Raw genomic sequence first — 22,961 nt, 5'->3', positions numbered from 1 at the left:
GTGTCTAACCGTGGTGATGTTAAAATGCATTTTATGTATTTGTCTTGTATTTATGTTTTGCTTTGTTGAGGAAACCCTAGTAGTCTTTGACTGTTGGTATGCTAGTGAATAGATAAAATATTAAATTAACCGTGAACATTTGAACTAAAGGTTAACATCTCTGGTTTCAGTATTAGGTGTTATTTTATTGAAGTCTCGTTGATATCTTCTTGACGGCCCTTATGTTAATTTGAATAACCTAAAACGCTCCAGTACTCACCTTTCATTTTGTGGTTTTTCGAGAATGTAAGCGGCTGTTTGGTAGTTCTGCATAATATATTTCATCACTAATGATTGGTTTCGTTTGATATTCAAATCAAGTCCTTCAACCTTTACTAACGTGTATAATAAATCAGCGAATTCTGGTGCATCACTTGTGTGTTCACATGTCAGTAAAACAAGCTTTTTAATTTGACTTTCTGTTATTTTAAGGCACGTTGTTTGATTGGCAACAAACAGCTAGAAGAATACAAGCAAACACGAGAAATAAAGATTAGTTTAGAATGTAATTATGGTGCATCTATATAACAGTAGGTATTTGTGAACACACCCATAATGAACAAGCATCGGCAGTGGTCAAAACAGTCAAATTCGTTTGAGGAAATATGTTACAAAATTGCGAAAAATATAAACTGATTTCCAACCATTCAAAATCCAACATTCTAACATAAGCTGTAATTATATATTTAAAATGCACCAACATATAATGTTTTCATATTATTTTAAAGATTTCTTTTAGATTATAAAACTAGCAATGAAACCAGGTTTAATCCACCATTTTCTACTTCAGAAAATGTCTGTACCAAGTCAGGAGAGTATGTCAGTTGTTATCCATTTGTTTTATGTGTTTGAGCTTTTGATTTTGCCATTTGATTAGGGACTTGTCTTTTTGAATTTTCCTCGGAGTTTAGTTTTTTTCTGTGATTTTACCCTTATACATAGCAACATGTTCAATCGAATGCTTTACTGTTCTAAATCTCTCCAAAATTAGAGATGTCATAGCAATTTGCATGCCAAGCAAATTTCAAAGCATTTGAAGTAGATGATCAGCAAGGTTGGTTTTTATTCATTTTACTTTCAAATTTAATTTGAAATATTAAATCATTATGCTTGTACATGTTTTGAGTGTTTTGTCTGTGATATGGTCTTTGATTTGATATTATTTGATATCTTATACCACTTATAACACAAAGCTTCATTTAAAGGCGCAATGTTGTGTTGTATGTAAATAATTAACGTAAATGTACATACCTCTTTTATTGCCAAAGCTAAATCTGAAGGCACTATGCTGACTTCAAGTAAAGTATCAAGATGGTAAAATAGACTCTCCTGGACTTCCTTGTTGTCTTTTGATAAAACCTGAACAAGCTTTAGTGATTTTGAAAATATAGATTTCATTCTATGGTAATGTTCCTACAACGAATAAAGTACTATTAGTTAATTATATATATGAAATGTTATAAGAAATATGGTGTACGTGCATTTGTTCTCACTAGTAAAATAACGAAATAAATAGCTAGATAAATAAAACACAAAAAGCAACACTTATTATACAGAGTTTATAAGCCCTCTGTGTATTTCGAACTATTTATCATAACATTACACCTTATAGTTTGCTTGACATTGTATGTATACTTTTTTAAACTAATATTTTCTCTAAACAGTCTACAGCATGATAAAGAACATTATTTTTTCTTAAAAAATTAAAGAGGTCCCCTTACCTTACAACTGAAAGAGGAGAGGAGACAAAACGGTTTGAACAATTTGCGACAAAAAGCGAAACATTACTTCAACGAAATCTACAGTAGTAAAGATGAAATTTATTTTAAACTACAAATGCATGACACAAAATAAATTGATGTTGTTTTACTTGAACAAATATGGCGCTATATTAATTGAGCATACCTCCAATTGTGGATCGATTTCTTGTCTCAATATCTCCCTTATAGTATCCAAAACGCCTACAAACAGTTTAATCATAAGTCAGGTATGGATGAACATTTTTCAATAGTGTCGTTAAATACAAAGAAAGAAAGACTGCTTTTAAACCAAAAAATGGTGTTAATTGCCAATTTTTATTTCAAATGTAGTTGCAAATTATTTTTTCTCAGATTTGACCTTAACACCAACATATGTTCTTTTCAATATGTTCATGTCACATATAAAATTGTGCAATCGTCATTTATGTTAAAATTACTTGTCACGCTGTTTGCCTTCAAAAGTTATTTTAAATGATTTTATTCTCTTGCATTTCATTATTGAAATCATTTTTTCGTTCATGTCAAATAGAAATGATTATGGGAATACTTGCCATGACTGAGCAAAATTTTCTGATTTACAAAATGAGGTTCATCGCATCCTTTCTGTAAAGTACACAACCTGCAAAATTAAAAACATATCTCCGACGTTGATTCGATCTCAAAGATATATACATATACAAATATAATGTTTCCTTCATATATACAACTGCGTTCTTGTTAATTATACGAGCAAACAACGCCGCAATATTGATTTAAACTAATAAGTAAAATCACAAAAACAAATGAACTCCGAGGAAAATTCAAAACGGAAAGTTGTTATCAAATGGCAAAAATCAAAGTTCAAACACACCAAACGAATGGATAACAATTGTTACAATCGTGTCTTGGTACATTTTCTAAAGTAATAAATAGTGGATTAAACTTAGTTTTATAGCTAGCGAAAACATTAGTTGTATGAGGGTCGCATAACATTTCATTATATTGACAACGATGTGTGAACGAAACAAACAGACATAATACTAAGAAAAAAAAATATCAAAAATGGGGGTACATGTTTTGTGTAACCAAATCTATCATATACTGTTAAAAGAGTTTAGTTGAAATTGTTGGAAAAATCGTATCGACACTTAGTACAATAAGAACACGATGACGTGATCTGACCAGTTCAAAATTTCCATGGTAGTAAAAGAGGGACAAAAGATACCAGAGGGACAGCCAAACTCATAAATCGAAAATAAACTGACAATGCAATGGCTAAAAATGAAAAGGACAAACAAACAAAGAATAGTACACATGACACAACATAGAAAACTAAAGAATAAACAACACGAACCCCACCAAAAACTAGGGGTGATCTCAGGTGCTCCGGAGGAGTAAGCAGATTCTGCTCCACATGTAACACCCGTCGTGTTGCCTATGAGATAACAAATCCGGCAAATAGTCTAATTCGGTAGGTCACATTAATGAAAGGGAAGGGGATTGTAGTTACGACGTTAGGAAAATGTCCGATATCATTTGTGAAACGGTTATAGTAAAAGAGGGACGAAAGATACCAGAGGGACAGTCAAATTCATAAATCGTTGAAAAACTGACAACGCCATGGTATAGTAAGTAATGTATTCAGCTATTGCAGCTGCTCCGGACAGTAAATATCCTACAAAATCACTTCTATTGGACTGGCTCAGATCATCGTACTTAAACATTTAGTACAAAAGTTTTATTTCAAATCAATAAACAATGCATCGCGCCATTTTGATCAAATTTATTTGGTGCCATTTATTAAGACGGACCTTTCGAAATGACCCCTAATTTAGGATCAATGAATATTTGACTCATTTATAAATGTAAATAAACGAAAAATATCTCCACTATTAATAGCTCTATGACGTTATCCAAATTCGTACTGATCTAAAATGACTATAATTCTTTCTTGAAAATGTTGGAATAAAATGAAGTTTCATATACAACCTTTAATGTCAAGTTAGTTGCGAATACAACTTTTAATACCAATTAATGTAAATTTCGACTATCTACTGCAAGTATAAAGTTTACAAATCAGGAAAAAAAGAAGAGAAAAAAATTACAACATATGATCTGCTACACATATTTCATATTTTGAGATAAAAATGTTACCTGATGAATTCGTCAAGAATATCTCCCATAACTTTAACTTGATAATCATTGGCTTTTAGTCGGACAAATCTTTGGAGGACGGGTAACTCTCTTTGTACATCAATGTGAACTTTAATTGATTCTGATGTCATCAGCAACTATTTAAAAAATAAACCTTATATCCGACTTGTTACACAACGATAGAATAAAACTATATGCCCAAATATTTATCACATCAGCCTTCACACTTTACCTAGCTCTAAGAAACGAAAATCATCATCAAAGTTGAAATATCACATGCATGTAATCAAATAAAATAAACACTAGAAATAGTTATTAAATGAACCAGGCTTCTTATTCAAAACATGTTTCCCTTATAGTTGTATTTGATGTTTAATATGAAATAGATTTATACCTGTGCCTTCTCTGCCAGCTTGAACATGTCGCTTTGGGACGAATATGCCTTGTTTAAAATGTCAAGAGATTTGGAAACCATTTTGTCATATTTATACTCTGCAATATCCTGCAAACATAAAACATTTATGAAAAGTAAAACAAGTTGAAAAAAATAATACGATTTGATTCTAACTCAACGGGATGGGCAATTGGATGCCACGCACAAATATATACAAGGAAATACAAGGACAATTGTTTTTGATTTCAATTTCTATAGAACTTAATGTTGAACAATTTGTTTCCGCTCAACATTGAAATAATGTCAATTTTACCAATTAATGTGTGTTTGTTAAACTATTTTATATATTTAAACGAAAAGGATTCAATCAAACTTGCATTAAAACATATTCACATTCAAACATAGAAAACTAATAATAAACATATAAAATTCACAATGAGCTGTCATTTCAACAGCATCAAATAACCTTTCTTTGAAAGGTGTACAATAATATATAGAGAATATTATATTGCTTTTTCAATATCGCATCCGTATCAACCCGAGACACCAATATAATCCCAAGAGCTCTGCTCGAGGGACTATATTGGTTGAGGGTTGATATGGTGTGTGATATTGAAAAAGCCATATCATATATATACCTCAAGTAGTTTTTTTTATGTCACATGACGTCATACAGATAAGGAGGTTTGAAATGACGTCATACAGATTATAGGTTTGACATGACGTCATACAGATTATAGGTTTGACATGACGTCATACAGAACAGGGATTTGAAAGCCTTTGCAACAGTGACTGCAATCGATGACGTGACGTCATACAGATTAAAGGTGTGATAAAGCTTTTGCAACCGTGCTGATATCGATATCATCATGGGTGGCTGATACAGCACGCTTGCCATTGATTGTATTACACATACAATTTATCTGTATTTACTACTAAGTATATAATAAAGATAAATAAAACCTCACCATCAAAATCTTTGTATAATGATCCTTATCAAATATATCAGATGCGTGAAACATCTCTCGTAATTCATTTAATATTTTCTGCTGTTGTCTTAACGCTTTTCTGAAAGAAAAACAAATTTTCAAAGCCACCGTTTTAGAAGTTTTTATAGAAAGTAGATGTAATAAAAAGGCGAACAATCCAACTGGTTATGAAATGCCATGACACTGTACTTTTAGTGAATTTGTTCAACGCTTACTTTCTATTATTTGTCTCCCTTTTAGTAACCTTTTTAAAATGATAAATTCGAAAAGGATCAGCACCGACGCACCAGATATCAACCACGGGTTTTGTTGCGACATATTGATCATTCTTAATTTTTTTTATGTTGTATTAAGAAGTCTGTTTGTCTTTTGTCGTTTTTTGCTATGTTTTGTTGATGGAGTTTCTTGTTTTTATTGATAATAGTTTGAATGTCCGTGTGTTACTTTCCGTCTGACTGTTTATGGAAAAAATATATTTGTCTAAACATGACACAAAACAGATATGATATCATAAATACCAATCACTTTCCCAAACATGTGGAACAAAAGAATTATGCTACATAGAATTTACATACTTTTTTGTGTCCCTTGGATTATACTTTTCATACATAAGTGCTGTCATCCTCAATGCTATCTTGCGTTTTTGTTCGAATTCAATCATCTTGAACTTTTCAACCATTGTCTGCAAAGAATAAATAGTCGATTAATGATGGTCAAGAAGATAACCGTCATTTTAATATTGTACGCAGTTTTCTGTTTACTATAGTTATCTGGTTTATTTTGTCAAAAATATGTTTTCATTTTAACAGTATAGTAGTTATAATTTTCTAAACTTTCAATTCATATCTATAATAGTGATAGAGTTTATAAAGATGAAAACGGCATTACAAAACCTTATCGGTCATCAGAAACTTATGGATAATGTTTATGCTGAGTCTCGTAGATCTCCTAGAATTATCTTTATTATGAAGTTGATGTGTGTTTCACGATTTTAGTTTGTAACCCGGATTTGTTTATTTCTGAATCAATTTATGACTTTTCAACAGCGGCGTACTACTGTTGCCTTTATTTCTATGTTTTCTTCAAAAATTCTACAAAGCCAAGATATGAATGTTGTTTAAGTTTTAAAGCTGCATTCTATCGGTAAACCGTGTAGCAGTAGTTTACTGATTTTCATTGTGTTTTTTTTCTAGTTTTTGTATTTTATTTTTTTTTTAACTTTTAGCAAATCATAATAACAACACATGTATTACATCAATTATGTATACCTTTAAGCGGAGATTTCTTTGGAATGTTAGAAGAAAATCCAGAACCTGTAGACCCCTGTAAAAAAGCGTTATTGAAAACTTGGTGTACTATATATATATGTTTGTATTCTTGTATACATACTGTTATTAAACTTTTATCCGACAATATATAGTATTGTTTATATATGGGAGACACATTACCTACCATACGTTCAATGCGTACAAGAAACCGTTACAATCATATAGGTTCAAATAAGCCAGAAGTAGTTGAAATATATTTTGATAGTTTAGAAATAGGAAAAGAGAGGGCACGTATTTGTGATTAATTTTATTTTCATTTGGTAATTGTGTCTTCTGTGAAAATACAATTACGTGAAACAATACCACATACATTCTTCAATATTAGATATATTTAACATATCTTATGTACTGTTTAACAGTCTTCTCTTAATCATATATTTTATATATTTGGTCATATCTTTATTGAACTATTGCAGATGAAAAATACATAGAATTAAGGCTAGCCCTTATCCAAGCATGAAACATTGCAAAAGACAGAATGACTATATAAAACATACTGATATTTTGCATTGACAACAGCTTCAGTTTGAGCGTTTGGTTCATATCGTCCACCGGACTTATACTGGCTGACGAGTTTTTGAGCATCTCTTGAATAGCCTGAAATTTGAATGATCAAATAACTTTGTAAAACATACAACTGATTTAGATAAATTTTTATCATTTAATATATAAAACTATGTGTTTTTGTGTGTATTTGAATAAATATGATGTATCATAAAGCATCAAATATAACGAATAGGGGTACATTTATAATAAAACTTACGTGTATCCATCCTTGATTGAAAGATCACAAATTAAAACATTGTTTGTTAATCATATCTTGCTTCAAAATACTTTTCTATAAAACATACTACCTTTCCGTTTATCCTTACGAACTGGTACGTCTGTTGACCCGTCCAGTACAGCAATCAATGGTTTAATGATTTTGTTAATCTCTGTAAGATCCCCAAAGTATCCAAAGCGAACCAAGTGTTTCAGTAAACACAAAAGCTAAAGGAAAGATAAAGAATGTGTTTTAAAGGAGCATGCGTAAAACAGGTGATAGTAGCGGTATTGACATACAGTAAATAAATCGAAAGCACCAATGGTGACGTACAAAATAGGTTAATAATATCACCAATGAACAATTATATATCACCTATAAAACTAAAGTTCTAAATATAACTGTAATTGCAGTGATGAGCCGATTCAAGTTCACGCTACTATAGTATATTTCGAAATATTATTTTTTCTTTTAGGTCGAAATTGAAATATGAAATTATATTCATCTTGTTCAAACTGAAACAGTATAATCATGTTTTTTACATAGTACGATTTTGCTATATGAAGAAGTATAACCCGTTTTACCTGTTCAGTTAGTTGATTCAAACCAATTTCCGATGCTATCATCTGACTGTTTCTTTCCATAAAGTCTACTATAAAATCTCGCAAGACGGGAAACAGTGTTGCTAAATCTCGAACACCCTGGACAAATATAATATAAAAAAGAAGATGTGGTATGATTGTCAATGAGACAACTCTCCACAAGAGACCAAAATGACACAGAAATTAACACCTACAGGTCACCGTACGGCCTTCGACAATGTATGTTTAAGACCATTGACCAAAAAAATCAATACGAGTACGAAAACACACTTGAATAAGAAAGGTAACCAAACGTTAGTTTTTGTAGATAATGTTTCTGGGTGTTTCTTTTAATCGAAGATCATGTCTAAATATCGTTGATCAATTGGAAGAAGACGGTGAAAAACTCAAACATGATATCACATATTTGTCATTTTATATTTCATTTAAATCATCTTTTATAAAGACTGAATACATATAAGATTATCATTAGTAGAAAAATGACGTATTTGTTATATCTTAAAATAACAAAAAAGACTAATGCATTTTAAGGCAAATCAGTCATACTAGTTAACTATGAAATTTATCTTACATTTTTGTTCTTATATTTCATTATTAACAATATTTTAAAAATAGGTAAAAATCTATTGATACAGTAAAATGTTGGCAACATGTTTTGTTCAACTAAAATACTATCATAAAATACTTTTACATGTAATACTTAAAAAAACTTTTACATAAAATAAACTAAATAAGAAACTGCGTGCTATGATAAAATTAATGTTGGTATTATAAAAACAAGGAGATGTTGTTTGATTGTCACTCAGACACCTGTCCACCAAAGTTCAAATAAAATGGATGTAAGCAATTATATGCAACCGTACGGCCTTCTAAAATGAGAAAACATGCATGTAATAAACAAAGGATTTAAATAAAGCATCAAACCTGACATGGCTCGACACTGAAATGACTTGGTTCGTCCTAAAACAGTGAATTAAATATTCAGATAGGCGTTGTATTTCTTCTTTTTTACAGTAGACGTCAAAACCGCTACTCTAACACAAAATTTACAGCTGCAGATAACACTTCGTATATGACCAAATATCCTTATACGGATAAAACAAGCACAGCTTTGTGACCAATTACCAATCCCTGAATGCGTTTTGACATAGTCAAGAATGACAAAAAAGAATAAAACATAGTGTTGTGATGAAAATGGACCATGGACTATAATATTTTTATATCTTTATCAATGTTCATTTTTTTTTGGCATAAGTGATACGACAAAACAAACATTGCAAATACTATTCACATATGGAAAATGAAGTTCCCAAAGTACGATATATATGACTCAAGCATTAGTTACTGTTTAGTAATGAAAGGGTATACATTTCGATGTAATAATAACAGATTTTCTAAATCTAAAAATTTTAACCTGTGTTGATTCCCTGTCTCCATCTTTTGTTCCAACAAATTCATAAACAAAGCATAATTCTGGCTGATCAAGGACCGAATAGTTGCTTCCAACTTCGACAAAAGCAGCTGAAATGCATTTAGGTAAAATATGATTACACTAGATTGTATAAGCACAAGCAAAAGACATAATTACAATTAAATGTGTGCTGTTTCATGTGTTATCATAAACAAAAATTGAGAAGAAAACAACCAAGACCAAAGAGCAAAAAACAGCAAACATTCATCAATAGGTCTTCAACACAGCGAGAAAATCCGACAACCGAAGTTGGTCCCCGGCTAACCCCTGAAAAATGTATAGTATGGCAAAACATACGTCACACTAAACTCCGAAACATATAAATGAACCAAAATTTACAAAAAGCTTACAAGACTAACAAAGGCCAGTGTATTTTTTCCTTTGGACAGCCGCTAAAGTGCGGTGCGATTCTTGCTATTTCATGTTTGAAAAATGTCATCCGTGGAACTTGTGTCATAAGTCTATCATGAGCCGAAGTTAAAATATTAAGATGGAACAATTTTGATTCAACTTAGTACTTCGATATCATATAGCCAAAGGGTTGTGTCACTGAAATTAAATAGTTTATACTCTTGGCAAATAAAACAATAATATATGTGAAGTAGTTTAACATCGATGTCCATAATAAGACATGTAGATATCTTTATTTGATTGAATGAGTGTATATTGTGACTACAATTAGCAATAAAACCAGGTTCAACCCACCATTTTTTCATAAAATATCCTATTCAAAGCCAGGAAATGGCAGTTGTAATCAAATAGTCCGTTTCTGTGTATGTTGGCGTTTGTTTTTGTAGCAGGTCAGTGTAATTGGTAATCTGTTTTCTTTCTCTTGTATTTAATGTGTTTTCTTCGGTTTAGGTTTGTGACCTGGATTTTTTTCTCTCGCTTAATCGCTTTATGACTTTTGAAAAGCGGTATACTACTGTTGCCTTTATCTTACGTATCAATTGGTGTTTTTTTTTTGCCGCTTTTTAAAAAAATCCTTTGTTTTGAAAGTAATCTATCTAAAACGCTCGAACACAGTTCTCTAAAGTGCAGACCTAAAATGAATATAGAATATATTGAAATTATTTACCTATGATGACTTCACAATACTTGGCTCGCAGTTGATCACTTAACTGTGTAGATGTCAAGCACAGATAAGCATCTTCCCATTGCAATATAGGTTTTTCTCTTGTGATAGTATGAACTGCAAAATCATTCCGACCCTTCAAATTAACACAGAAAGATTTGAATGATTTTTAAACATGTTTGCTTTATTAGATGGTTCATGGGTATTTAGTTAAGAACGTTTTTGAAATTTGTGTTTTTTATTTACAAATAAATTACTAGAAATAGATTAAAATCTCGAAATGCGTAATTCGTGCAGTAACATTGCTACCGATAATATTAATTTCCAATAGATATAATTTTATCATGATGGTATTTTTTATCTATATTTTCATATTTACACCTCATAACAATTTTTCATTCAGATTTTTTTAAGTTTTGTTGAAAAAAGCAGGATATATTACTTACGAAGCAGAGGGACTTCAACAAGTCTAATTGATTCAGTAAAAATCTGTATGGACTATCACCAGCTTCACAGGGCTACAAAAATAATCAATAAACTCTTAAACATAAAGCTCATACATGTTAAAGATGTCATCGATTTCCTATATTAATCTGTTTGAACTGGTATTTTTTTTATTATTCTGCCTTAGTTTAAAACTGTTTACTATCAAATATTTGATTAGTCAAAATTTCTCAAATAAGATGCAAGTAAAACAAGTTTACGTTTCCAATTTGTAACTTCGCGTTTACATATCTAAGTTAATACGTTACAGGCATGCGTGATTACACTATACGCAGTACACAAAAACTGAACCAACAGAGTTATGAACAAGGAAGACTGAAATCAAAATTCAGTTTTATGGTCCAAATCTCGAATTGTTCGACCGATATAATGGGGTAGCGAAATGTCTATTTAGCAATTTGTAGTCTTTGATCTTTAAATACTAGTTCTTAAATAGGTCTAACATATAATATAACCGATGGCGTCCCATTCCCGATTCTGATATGTTGACTGAGTGTTAAAATGTATTACATTTTTGCAACTAGAAGTGGGGCAAAAAATATTAAAATAAATATATTACATTGGATACGCATAAACCTAGGATAAACAACTGGTACTTAAAAGCAAATCTCCAACCATACCTTGAAGTAATACAGGTAAACATTTAAATAAATATACGATAATATACGCTAATAATTGTTATTATGAAAACCTAAACGAAGCAAGTATATCAGGAACATAAATTGCCACAAAAGCTAAAATCTATTAACAAACGAAACATATATGTAAACTTATGATAACATAAAAACAAACTGATTTTAAACATTAGCGAACAAAAGAGGAACCAAGCTTTTTAAATGTCCAATCATACCTTATCAAAGTTGTCAAGTGCATCTAACTGTAATAAAACCTAAGTCGTTGGTTAAACGAAAATAGAAGAAAATGATAGACATGGAAAATAGATAAACTAAATTAGATATAATTAATTTAGTCTCGCAATTGATACATAATATTGATGATCTTATTTCATTTAATTCATTCACATGTTTATGTAAACAATTTTCCTTTTTCAATTTTTGACTTCTTGATAAAAAAATATTATTTGATTCAATTATTCATGTTTCCATGTTTACACCAAACAATGGCCTTACATCTAATTGATGCATTGGAACCCAAGACTCTTTATCATCAGATGATAGGAACATTACATTGGGTTCTCTGTTCAGATTCTGACCTCTGGCGGCATGAAACTTGTATCCCTGGAAAATTAATAAATTGAGCATCAATGAAATTTCATTTCTAAATTCATTATATTTATATTGAGTAGTTGATGACTTATTCTTTTAAATAAAGAAAATATCCTGCAAAGGTTACAACGTTTGGTCTGTAGTTTACATAAATATTATATAATGCAATCAAAATATCATTACAGGGACAATTATAAACCACATATCGGAGGATGAATAAATCATGACAAAAGATGTGCTATCTCAAAATATCATTCGTTCACTAAGTGTGATAAATTTTCACAACATAGAATCATTTTTCTTCTTTGATATAGCTGTGTAATTGTGAACCTCTTTGTAGGGAAGGATGATTTATACATTTCTATATCAATATAATTGTAAATTATTGTTACCATATCTTGTCGTAGCCATTGTTCTGTAATATATGTCTGGTTAGTTGGTATCGATACTCCATCACAAACACAAAGCACTTGTAACAGGTTCAGAAATATTGAATTCTGGAAAATAGAACGATAACAATTATCCAAATGTTCACCCTTAGTTGTTTGACATCGTATTTAATGATCAGAATATACGTCAACTTAATCTGTATTGTATCTGGTGTCTTGTAACTTACATGTGTTAACTACAGAACTTTCAAGAAATATATCTGTGAATTTTTTACTCAGAAACTGCTCCAACAAAGTTATGAGAAGGACAGATTGAAAATGACACTCCGTAAATTTTACGGACACCATCACGAATTGGTTGATGCATACGTTGGGTCTTTGTCCAAACTAACTAAGGACATTTTTACCCCGTGGAAGATTGTGGCTTGTCATTACGTCGTCTAATCTTTTAATTACCGAACGTGACTTATTCCCGATTGTGACCGTTTTGCTGAGTGTGAATTCACATTGCTATAAGACGTGTCACGGTACTTTTCTATCCCAAATTCATGTATTTAGTTTTGATGTTATATTTGTAATTCTCATCAGATTTTGTCAAATGTCTTTACGTCTTTTCTGTTGTATTCGTGTGTTATGTTAAAGAAAATTAATCACCCACTTCATTTCTTGGATTTCAGTTTGGTTCAACGAAATTTGTACGATTTTTTTTTTTTAAATTTATTCAGAAGATACACCGACATAGCTATATAGTATAATTAGTTATCTGATTGCTTCTGCAGTTTGATATTGATAAATATTGTAATATTATATATGACCATTGTTATATTGTAGTTCGTTTCTGTGTGTTTACATTTTAATGTTGTGTTTCTGTTGTGTCGTTTGTTTCCTCTTATATTTAAGTGTGAATTCGCATTGCTATATAAGACGTGTCATGGTACTTTTCTATCATGAATTCATGTATTTTGTTTTGAAGTTATATTTGTTATTCTCATCCGATTTTGTCTAATGTTTAGTTCGTTTCTGTGTGTGTTACATTTTAATGTTGTGTTTCTGTTGTGTCGTTGTTCTCTTGTATTTGATGCGTTTCCCTCAGTTTTTCTATCGATTTATGAGTTTCGAATAGCGGTATAAAGTAAAATAACTACTGTTGCCTTTATTTAAAGGTTAGAATAAATATGCCCTAGTACCACTGCAACATCAAACATGTCAATATAGGTTCTTTTATACGAATAGTCAAATTGTACTGTAGTTTGTGACACAACAGCTTTGTGGTTTAATATGTTCCATGACATACCTTAGTTTCACCAAGAAGGTGAATGAATCTATCTATGTGTGCGGTGGTTATTCTATCGACTAGCTTCCTCTTATCTCTCATCAGTTCAACAATCATCTGAGCAACGTTTATTCCTATACCACCCTTCAAAACATAGTCAACATAGTAAGGAACATTAATAAACATGTTTTTGGTAAAACTTCAATTCTGAAACCATTTAGATTTTTTTTAAATATTTTGATATATTAAATGATGAAATATTTAAATGTGTTCTCTTCAACGATGTTCTTTAATAATATAGCTTACAGTTCCTTATGCTTGTTTGTGTATTTCCTAGATTGCTTCATAATTTATATGTATCTGTTACACTTTCTATCATTGATGCAGTGTATATAATTTAATAGAGGGACGAAAGATACCAAAGGGACAGTCAAACTCATAAATCTAAAACAAACTTAATGCAGACTTGGAAGGAAGAAGTGTAAAACACTTTTGACAGGATGATTAAATAAAATATTACGGCACTATTTAATTGCACATCTTTGTTATTAATAGGACATATTTTGATACTGTAAATCGTAGGTTAAATGCAAATGATTTTGTTGGTAAATGTTTAATTTGCAGATTGTGTAATATGTACCTTTTGTGTGAACTTAATGCAGACTTGGAAGGAAGAAGTGTAAAACACTTTTGACAGGATGATTAAATAAAATATTACGGCACTATTTAATTGCACATCTTTGTTATTAATAGGACATATTTTGATACTGTAAATCGTAGTTTAAATGCAAATGATTTTGTTGGTAAATGTTTAATTTGCAGATTGTGTAATATGTACCTTTTGTGTGAACTGTGTCTGAAAGAAGTCAATGTATTTTGCCATGTATAACGCATTCTTTCCACTTCTTCCCAGCATGTACGCATGAAGAACATCATATGCCTCCTTATATATCCTAATACGATATAACTGTTCCTCTCCTGTTCTCAAGGGACATTTCACAAGGTCTACCAATAGATCTATAACCTGTCATTTGAAAATCAGTTTATAGATATATGAATATGTGGTCTGAGTGCAAATGAGACAACCCTCCATCCAAGTCACAATTTGCAAAAGAAAAACCAAACCAGTATTTGAACTTTCAGAAAGTGTATATGAATTATAACGACGAGTTTTCCTTAAAGGTTATATTTTACCAGGAGAATTTTAAGTATATATCATTTTTTTGTGTACAAAGTTAATTATTATTTTTTTTTATTTTTATTTTTGGTTTTGTAAATAAAATGTGCATCTGATTAAAGAAAGCATTGTTGAATAAAAACTATGTATAACCTTCAAGTTTCTGAGTAGTTTTTGTTTCCGTTTCACTGGTAGTCCTTTGTCTCCTAAGAACGTTTTTACATCCTTTAGTGCCTAAAGATAGCAAATATTTATACAGTTAGTTTCATGTGGGAGTACTTATTATTAGACAAATATATAAATACATGTGTATGTGGTAAAATAAATGTATACAATAAGTACTCTTCTGTAAAAGAGGACCTAATTATAATAAAGGGACATTTAAACTTATAGATAAAGAATAATCTGACAATGTCATTTTTAAAAGAAGACAAACAAAAAATCGAAAGTACACGCGACAAAACAAAGAAAACTAAAGCTTAAGCGACTCGAACCTAACCAAAAGCTGAGGTTGATCTCAGGTGCTCTGGACGGGAAAACAGATCATACTCCACATGTGGCACCCGTTATGTTGCTCATATTTTTACAAGTCTCGTTAATAGTCTATTTCGGTAGGTCACATTCGCAGAACGGGAACGGGATTGTAGCAACGACATAAGCAACATATTGGTATCATCTGTGAACGGTAACGGTCAACCAACTCGTGATGGCGACCGTAAAATTTACGAAGGGATGATTTCAACTTCACCATTTGGAACTCTTGGTTATAAAAACATCCATAATAAACATATTGCATATTTCGTGCCGCTTGAGATACGTTTTTCTACACCGTAAATCATTTTTATTCGTATTTATATGAAACTGATTATATTTTTTTTAAGTCCACTTCATCCAAGAATTATTCATATATTTGACAAATTTATGTCTCTTGTACTTTTATTGATATTCAATTTGCTATTATTAATTCATAAAACATACCGTTACTATAGCATATGTTCTTCTAGCTGAAAGAGCTGGCACATCGTTCAACTAAAATGACATTGAAAAACTAAAAGAACTGATACTGAGAGTACATATTTACGCTATTTTAGATTCAGTCCAAAGAGGTCGTGAACAACGTATTATGTTAATAGCACATAACCATTGTATTTAATTCGAACAATTGATTCATCGTATTTGCTTATAAATTTTGAATCCTTTGCTCTTCATATTCTTCAAATATAAATATTTTGATATAAGCGTCACAGATGAGTCTTATGTAGACAAAACGAGCGTTTAGCGTACCAAATTATAATACTGGTACCTTTGATAGCTATATTTCATATATATTTATATGTTTATTGGAAGGATATAATTTCTAGCTGAACTGCAGGCAGATCGATGATAAAACAGTCAAATTGTGAACAATCTAAATGTTACTAAAACTATGAAATATTGACATTCGAATCACACTCACCCCATGTGGAATTTACTGACCTCATATATATATTGTATTAGGTCACTAGCGCACTATGTCTCTAATATTATCTACACATAACTTAGGCAACAGCAGTTTGATGATGTACAAAGCATATTTTATTCTTTACCTATCTACAAATGTCCAATTCAACAGCAATTCTGCAAATACATAATCAAAGCAAAATATTCTATCTTTCGAAAAACGTTTGTACAATGCTTACATCTTTGATTAAGTTTGTCAGGAATGGCACTATACCAGCAATGTAGTTGAAATTCTGAACATCATTTTGTGGAACACATTGTAATGTGTATGCATCGGCATACATGCTTTCATTTGAAGCCAGTATCTACAAATAAACATATTTCATTTAATATTATCTAAATACTAACACAATTTTATATAAATAAGTATTGTTATTTTCATTGTAATTAATAAATGTTATATCAGTATTACAAACATAAGCCTGAATTCTCTCCTAATCCTATCCAATTTTTAGACAATTTTTAGAAATTCAAATGTGTCGTCACGTATTAAATTATAAACCTGGTACCTTTTTATAGCTATTATTTGTGAGTTTCTCTGTACTATATGATCTCCAATGTATGTGTATTGTAGTCTTGTCGTGTAATGTTGTCATGTTAATGTTATATTTCACATTGCCATAAAAGCGGGAGTGTGTTGGTGGTGTATACCACGGGGTAATATCATGCGTCTAGTGTATGGGACTGTCCCTTGTGGATGTCTTATGCCGCTGGCTAGCAATTTATTGTGAAAAGAAAGCCGAGTCTGTAAGCCTTTCCTGCCAGTACATAGCCTCTTTATTATCAGGACTCCAGCAGAATCCTCCTCGCGGTAACACATGGATACTGATTACTTAGTTAGTCATGCTAATCTGCTGGAGATCTCGGAGTAGCAAAGACCCAAGAGATGCAGTGTGTAGGCCCATCGGTGTGTGGATACGCCCTAGCACTCATCATCCTTGCCCCAGTTATGGGAAAATAAACGGTCAGATAGAGGTCGTAGTCAGGGATGACTATCTATCTAGGAGAGACAACTCTGAATTGAAACATGGGTAGATCATGACTCATAGTCGGGGACGACAACTGATCTAAATGAAGAGAACCTTGAAAGAAAATCTCCTGGTCCTCCAGGTTGGAGGTTGAGCACAAGACCAACTATCTCGTCTCGCAAAAAACAAACAGTTACGGAAATAAGGACAAGAAACTTAACTCGTCTCGGACACTCAGAATACCAGCAATCACATGCAAGTATGAATGGTGCCAGTGAAATCCAAGAGGAAGCTAGCAGCAGGAATGGTATTCTGAACACGAGAACAAAACTGAAGGTAGGATGTTGGAATGTTCGTACAATGTATAAAACAGGAAAACAAGCACAAATTTTAAATCAAATGAAAAATTATAAGCTCCACTTAGTAGGCATTAGTGAATGTAGATGGACAGGTTGTGGAAAGTCTATAGCAAGATCAGGAGAAACAATCATACATTCTGGAAGGACAGATAACATGCATCAACAAGGTGTTGCAATAATTATGAACAAACAAACAGCAAAATCACTTATTGAGTACAATCCTGTAAATGAAAGAATTATAAGAGCCCGTTTCCATGCAAAGAAAGGCAAAGTAACTTTTATTCAGTGCTATGCACCAACAAATGAAGCGGAAGAGGAAGTAAAAACTGAATTCTATAACACCTTACAAGCTGAGATCAGAAAAATACCAACACATGATTTGACAATTGTAATGGGTGATTTAAATGCAAAGGTTGGCAACGATAATACAGGAAATGAAAGAGTAATGGGTAAATATGGATGTGGGCAAATGAATGAAAATGGAGAACTTCTGGTTGACTTTTGTGGAATTAACAACTTAGTAATTGGTGGAACCATCTTCCCACACAAAGACATTCACAAGCTAACTTGGAACTCGCCAAATGGAAGAGACAAAAATCAAATAGACCACATTATGATCAATGGAAAATGGAAAAGATCCTTACAAGATGTCAGAGTAAAGAGAGGAGTTGACATTGCAAGTGATCACTTTCTAATAACAGTCAATATAAAGTTGAAACTTAATAAGATGTCTTCACCAATAACCATTAAAAGAAAATTTGATATAAATCAACTGCAAGACACCAAAGTAAAACAAGAATTTAACCTGTAGATAAAGAACAGATTTCAGGTCCTAGAAGACACAATAGAAGAAACATCAGAACCAGCATCAATGAACAATAAATGGCTGAAAGTAGAAGAAATATACAAAGAAACCAGTGAAAAAGTTCTTGGCTATAAAAGACAAATACATAAAGAACGGATTACACAAGGAACATGGAAATTGATTGATGAAAGAAAAGAAATAAACAAACTCTGTCAGACTTATTCAGAAAGAATAAAAGATAAGCTGTGGAAGGAATACTCAGAATGCAATAAGAAAGTGAAGAAAGCAACACGAAGTGACAAAAGAAAGTATACAGAAGACCTTGCAAAAGAAGCAGAAAATGCTGCATCCAACCAGAGAATGGGACAGGTTTACCAAGTTGTAAAACAGCTATGCAACAAGAAAACTAATAAGAGCATGCCAATTAAAGACAAACAAAACAACACATCCGAAAAAGAACAAAAGGAAAGATGGAAAGAACATTTTCAAGAAGTTCTCAATAGAAAAGAACCAGAAAATACAGTTAGCATCGATATCACAGAAACACCATTAGAATTAGATATAGATCTTTATGCGCCAACCAAACTAGAAATTCAGAGAGCACTAAAAAGTTTAAGGAATAGAAAGGCACCAGGCATTGACCAATTAAATGCTGAACTCTTTAAAGCTGATGCTAAGCAAACATCAGATATCCTTTACCCAGTTTTTAAAGAAATTTGGGAGAACAACATCATACCAGACAACTGGTCCGAAGGTGACATCATGAGGATACCAAAGAAAGGTGATCTTACTAATTGCAATAACTGGAGAGGTATCACTCTTCTCTCTATTCCTAGTAAAGTATTTTGCAAAATCCTAATTTCAAGAATTAAAACAGCTATAGACAGAACACTACGACAAGAACAGGCAGCTTTTAGACAAGGACGAAGCTGTATAGACCACATATTTGTCCTCAGAAACATCCTCGAACAATGTGCAGAATGGCAAAGAAAAATAATCATCAACTTTGTAGATTTTGAAAAGGCTTTTGACAGCTTACACAGACAGGGATTATGGACCATCTTAAAAAGCTATGGAATTCCTGAAAAACTAATACAACTCATCAAAGCCTTCTACGACAACTTTAAATGCACTGTAGACTCTGACCCAGACATTAGTTTTTTGGTAAAATCTGGAGTGAGGCAAGGATGTCTGATGTCATCTCTCTTGTTTATCATTGCAGTCGACTGGGTGATGAAATCAACAATGTCAAATACCAACAACGGAATAAGGTGGACATTCACTCCAAACCTAGAGGATATAGACTATGCAGATGATCTAGCATTAGTATCCCATACTGAAAATCAAATGAAAGAAAAAACGGAGAGATTAGAACAGAATGCCAGAATGATTGGTTTGAAAATCAACTCTAAGATTTGAAAAAACAGAGAGGAGTGGCGGCAACTTGTCCTTGCCCTATGTGCCAAAAGGCATAACAAGGACTAAGTAAGTAAGTAAGTAATAAAAGCGGGAGGATTGGCTAGCCACTAAACTAGGTTCAACCCACAATTTCTTTCGTAAAATATCCTGAACCAAGTTAAGAAAATGGCCATTGTTATATTATAGTTCGTTTTTCTGTGTGTTACATTGTAGTGTTATGTTTCTGTTGTATCGTAGTTCTCCTTTTATATTTTGATGTGTTTCCCTATTTTTTCAGTGTGACCATCTATTGCGATGTTGATCAGTTTCACTATTCTTTTACACCATTCATGGACAGATTTTTTCCTCATGTTTTAATACGTCGAAACCCTTAATCAATGATCGTTCTTTATAACGATGAATGCAGAATATGTTTATAAACACAAAAGATACAGAATTCATGTTATTGTATAGCAGCTTATCATTAAGATGTCTTACATGTCGTAGCTTTGTTGTTTCTGTGTCCATATTTTGAACCCCATACTTCTCCATAAAAGTCTTTCTATCAAACGGTTGATCTATAATGAAAATATTTTGCAAAAGTTTATTTTTTACCTAGGTCGTTTTTTGTATTGTATTTGATTTCAAATTCAAATTTCCCTTTTTATATTCCTTGAAACGACTATTTGCATGACTTCGATATTTAATGGTAATATAAATGGTAAAACTTGTCTGATTAAAATCGTGTCATCCTCATTCTTTTGACATAAAGAGTGTACTGTCCAAACATAATTGCGATTTTTCAAAAGAGAAAACGGAAACATTCTATTAGTGTAGTACCTCGGGGTCGTCGGTGGTGCTCCACTGACGGAGGAGACAGATCCGGAAGACGTAAGAGCCTCGTTCCGGATCTGTCAGTCGAAAACCTAGAGCCAAACCAGTAAGCAGAAACGCTGACTTTGGACGACTGACTATACCGTAGAATAGCTAATTCTTGCAACAGATCGCCACGGTAAGTTTTGAGAAAGCTTACATTGGCGCTGCGAGCATTTTTTTTCGAACCAATTCACTAGGGGAGTTGAATTCTGCATCGAAATTGCGATTTCAAAGGGGCCCAAAACAGCACCTCCATTTTGTTTTTAGGGAATCCCTGACAGGTCACCTATTTTCAGTTTTCGCTAACCACAACTTTGCTGGGTTAGTTTATTTGGGAGGAAAAGTTAGAGCATCGGGAAGGGAACCTTTTGTGACTAAGTTTTAGTCACGGTTTTTTATTTTTAGGGATTTTTTCACACTTGGCCGTTTGCGGAGCCCTTGTAGGAACAAGTGTAAACCCCTTAATTGTTCTGCAAAACCCTTGTAGGGAATTTTGTAAACCCCAATCCAATTCTGCCGCGTAATGCACTCAGTTGACCTACGCAGTTCAACTTCCATTTGCAAACAGAATTTGGAAAGAATCTTCCAGTTGCAAACAGAAAGAAGAAATTGTAAGTGGCAATTTAAACGATCCACACACATACACTTGCCCTTTCTATACATACCTCTGGGGTCAACTTATAAGCTTGATCCCCAGTTAAAAAGTTTGTTATTGTATTTAAACCTAAATTGTTTATTAATTGTGTTCCAAGTGTAACCATGGCTAGAGTCCACATAAACTCTGCCACTTTTGAGGAGTTGTTATCAATTCCAGGGGGGGGGGGGGGGACTAAAATTGCAGCGAAAATCTGGGAATTGAGGGAGGATAAGGGGATTCTAGAGTTGGAGGATCTACGTGAGGTCCCCTATATGAGAATCACTGAGGCAGCTCTAGAGTCAATGGATTTTAGTACCTCTTTGCCACCCAACAGGGGTCTAATAAATTTTGCAAAGGAGGAGATAGGGCATCAGGAAAAGGTGCAGCGGATAGATAGCCTCATACAGGCAAGGGGTAGGGGTCAAACCACAAATGAGTATCCCAGTCAAGCAGTAGAAACACCCAGAGCCAGGGCGGCACTGTCCCCATCTCCATCCCAGCATCTCAATTTTCAAGATGGTGGGAAACTTAACCGTGGGTTCAGGGAAGACATTGGGGTCCACCAAGACAAATGGGACAGGCCCATGATGCCGTATGGGGGTACGAGAGATTACAGGTATGAAAGGAAACACCTCGATCCCGATATAACCATGCCGGGGATACAGGTAGGGAAAGAGGGGGCTTCCCAAACCGATATACCGATAATGAGGGCCCAAGGCTTAGAGATGCCCATATGGAGAGTGAGGCTCCAGCATCAAGGCACGCCAGTAGCATGGGGTACCCCACAGGGTCAGGGGAACCTAGACGGGGATCTGGTGACCAGAGGAGCTCTCGTCGGGATGCATATGACCACCAGGAGAACATTGGGGGCCACATAACCAGAGATTTCAAGATCGACAAAGGGGGCCCACGGGGGTTAGACCTCCAATCCTACAAAAGAGTCTTAGGTATGATGGGAAAACCAACTGGCAGGCTTTCTATGCCAAATTTTCCCGATTATGCCAGGTCAGTGGGTGGTCTTCAGGGGAGTGCAAAGATCTATTGTGCTGGTCCCTCGATGGGAAACCCAGAGAGTTTTATGCCTTGCTCGTGGAAAGAAGGCATGACTTGTCTTATGAGGACTTGGTGGGTAAGTTGGCTAAACGGTTTGGGTTTAATGAGTTGCAAAAACAGTCCAAGTCCAATTTAACATCGCCAGGCAGGGTGGGGACGAAACCTTAGAGGACTGGGCCGACAGGGTCCAATCCCTTGCCACAAAAGCCTTCCGTCACCTGCCCGAGGATCATATGTACCAA

The 22,961-nt window shown here is 33.1% G+C and overlaps 1 protein-coding gene across 2 annotated transcripts in view; it reads right to left on the bottom strand.

Moving 5' to 3' along the window:
• Positions 1–22,961, bottom strand: part of LOC143078804 (inositol 1,4,5-trisphosphate-gated calcium channel ITPR2-like) — a 115,646-nt gene that overhangs the window by 51,048 nt on the left and 41,637 nt on the right. Inside the window, exons 15-38 of one of the 2 annotated variants that reach the window (XM_076253785.1) lie at positions 20,652–20,731; positions 16,803–16,928; positions 16,102–16,152; positions 15,277–15,357; positions 14,785–14,970; positions 13,968–14,090; positions 12,677–12,781; positions 12,189–12,296; positions 11,001–11,072; positions 10,558–10,690; positions 9,423–9,529; positions 8,933–8,968; positions 7,991–8,107; positions 7,498–7,633; positions 7,141–7,240; positions 6,584–6,638; positions 5,891–5,997; positions 5,295–5,394; positions 4,327–4,434; positions 3,933–4,069; positions 2,351–2,418; positions 1,945–2,000; positions 1,291–1,452; positions 260–498 (exon numbers count right to left, since the gene is read on the bottom strand). In XM_076253785.1, the coding sequence (XP_076109900.1) occupies positions 260–498; positions 1,291–1,452; positions 1,945–2,000; positions 2,351–2,418; positions 3,933–4,069; positions 4,327–4,434; positions 5,295–5,394; positions 5,891–5,997; positions 6,584–6,638; positions 7,141–7,240; positions 7,498–7,633; positions 7,991–8,107; positions 8,933–8,968; positions 9,423–9,529; positions 10,558–10,690; positions 11,001–11,072; positions 12,189–12,296; positions 12,677–12,781; positions 13,968–14,090; positions 14,785–14,970; positions 15,277–15,357; positions 16,102–16,152; positions 16,803–16,928; positions 20,652–20,731 (2,593 nt within the window). The remainder of the gene's footprint in view (positions 1–259; positions 499–1,290; positions 1,453–1,944; positions 2,001–2,350; positions 2,419–3,932; positions 4,070–4,326; positions 4,435–5,294; positions 5,395–5,890; positions 5,998–6,583; positions 6,639–7,140; positions 7,241–7,497; positions 7,634–7,990; positions 8,108–8,932; positions 8,969–9,422; positions 9,530–10,557; positions 10,691–11,000; positions 11,073–12,188; positions 12,297–12,676; positions 12,782–13,967; positions 14,091–14,784; positions 14,971–15,276; positions 15,358–16,101; positions 16,153–16,802; positions 16,929–20,651; positions 20,732–22,961) is intronic. The other variant, XM_076253786.1, reaches the window with a different exon arrangement.

This window comes from Mytilus galloprovincialis, chromosome 6, assembly GCF_965363235.1.
Source record: "Mytilus galloprovincialis chromosome 6, xbMytGall1.hap1.1, whole genome shotgun sequence".
Lineage (NCBI taxonomy): Eukaryota > Metazoa > Mollusca > Bivalvia > Mytilida > Mytilidae > Mytilus > Mytilus galloprovincialis.
Note: the sequence above shows the minus strand (reverse complement) of the source record. Positions and strands in the feature narration are given on the sequence as shown.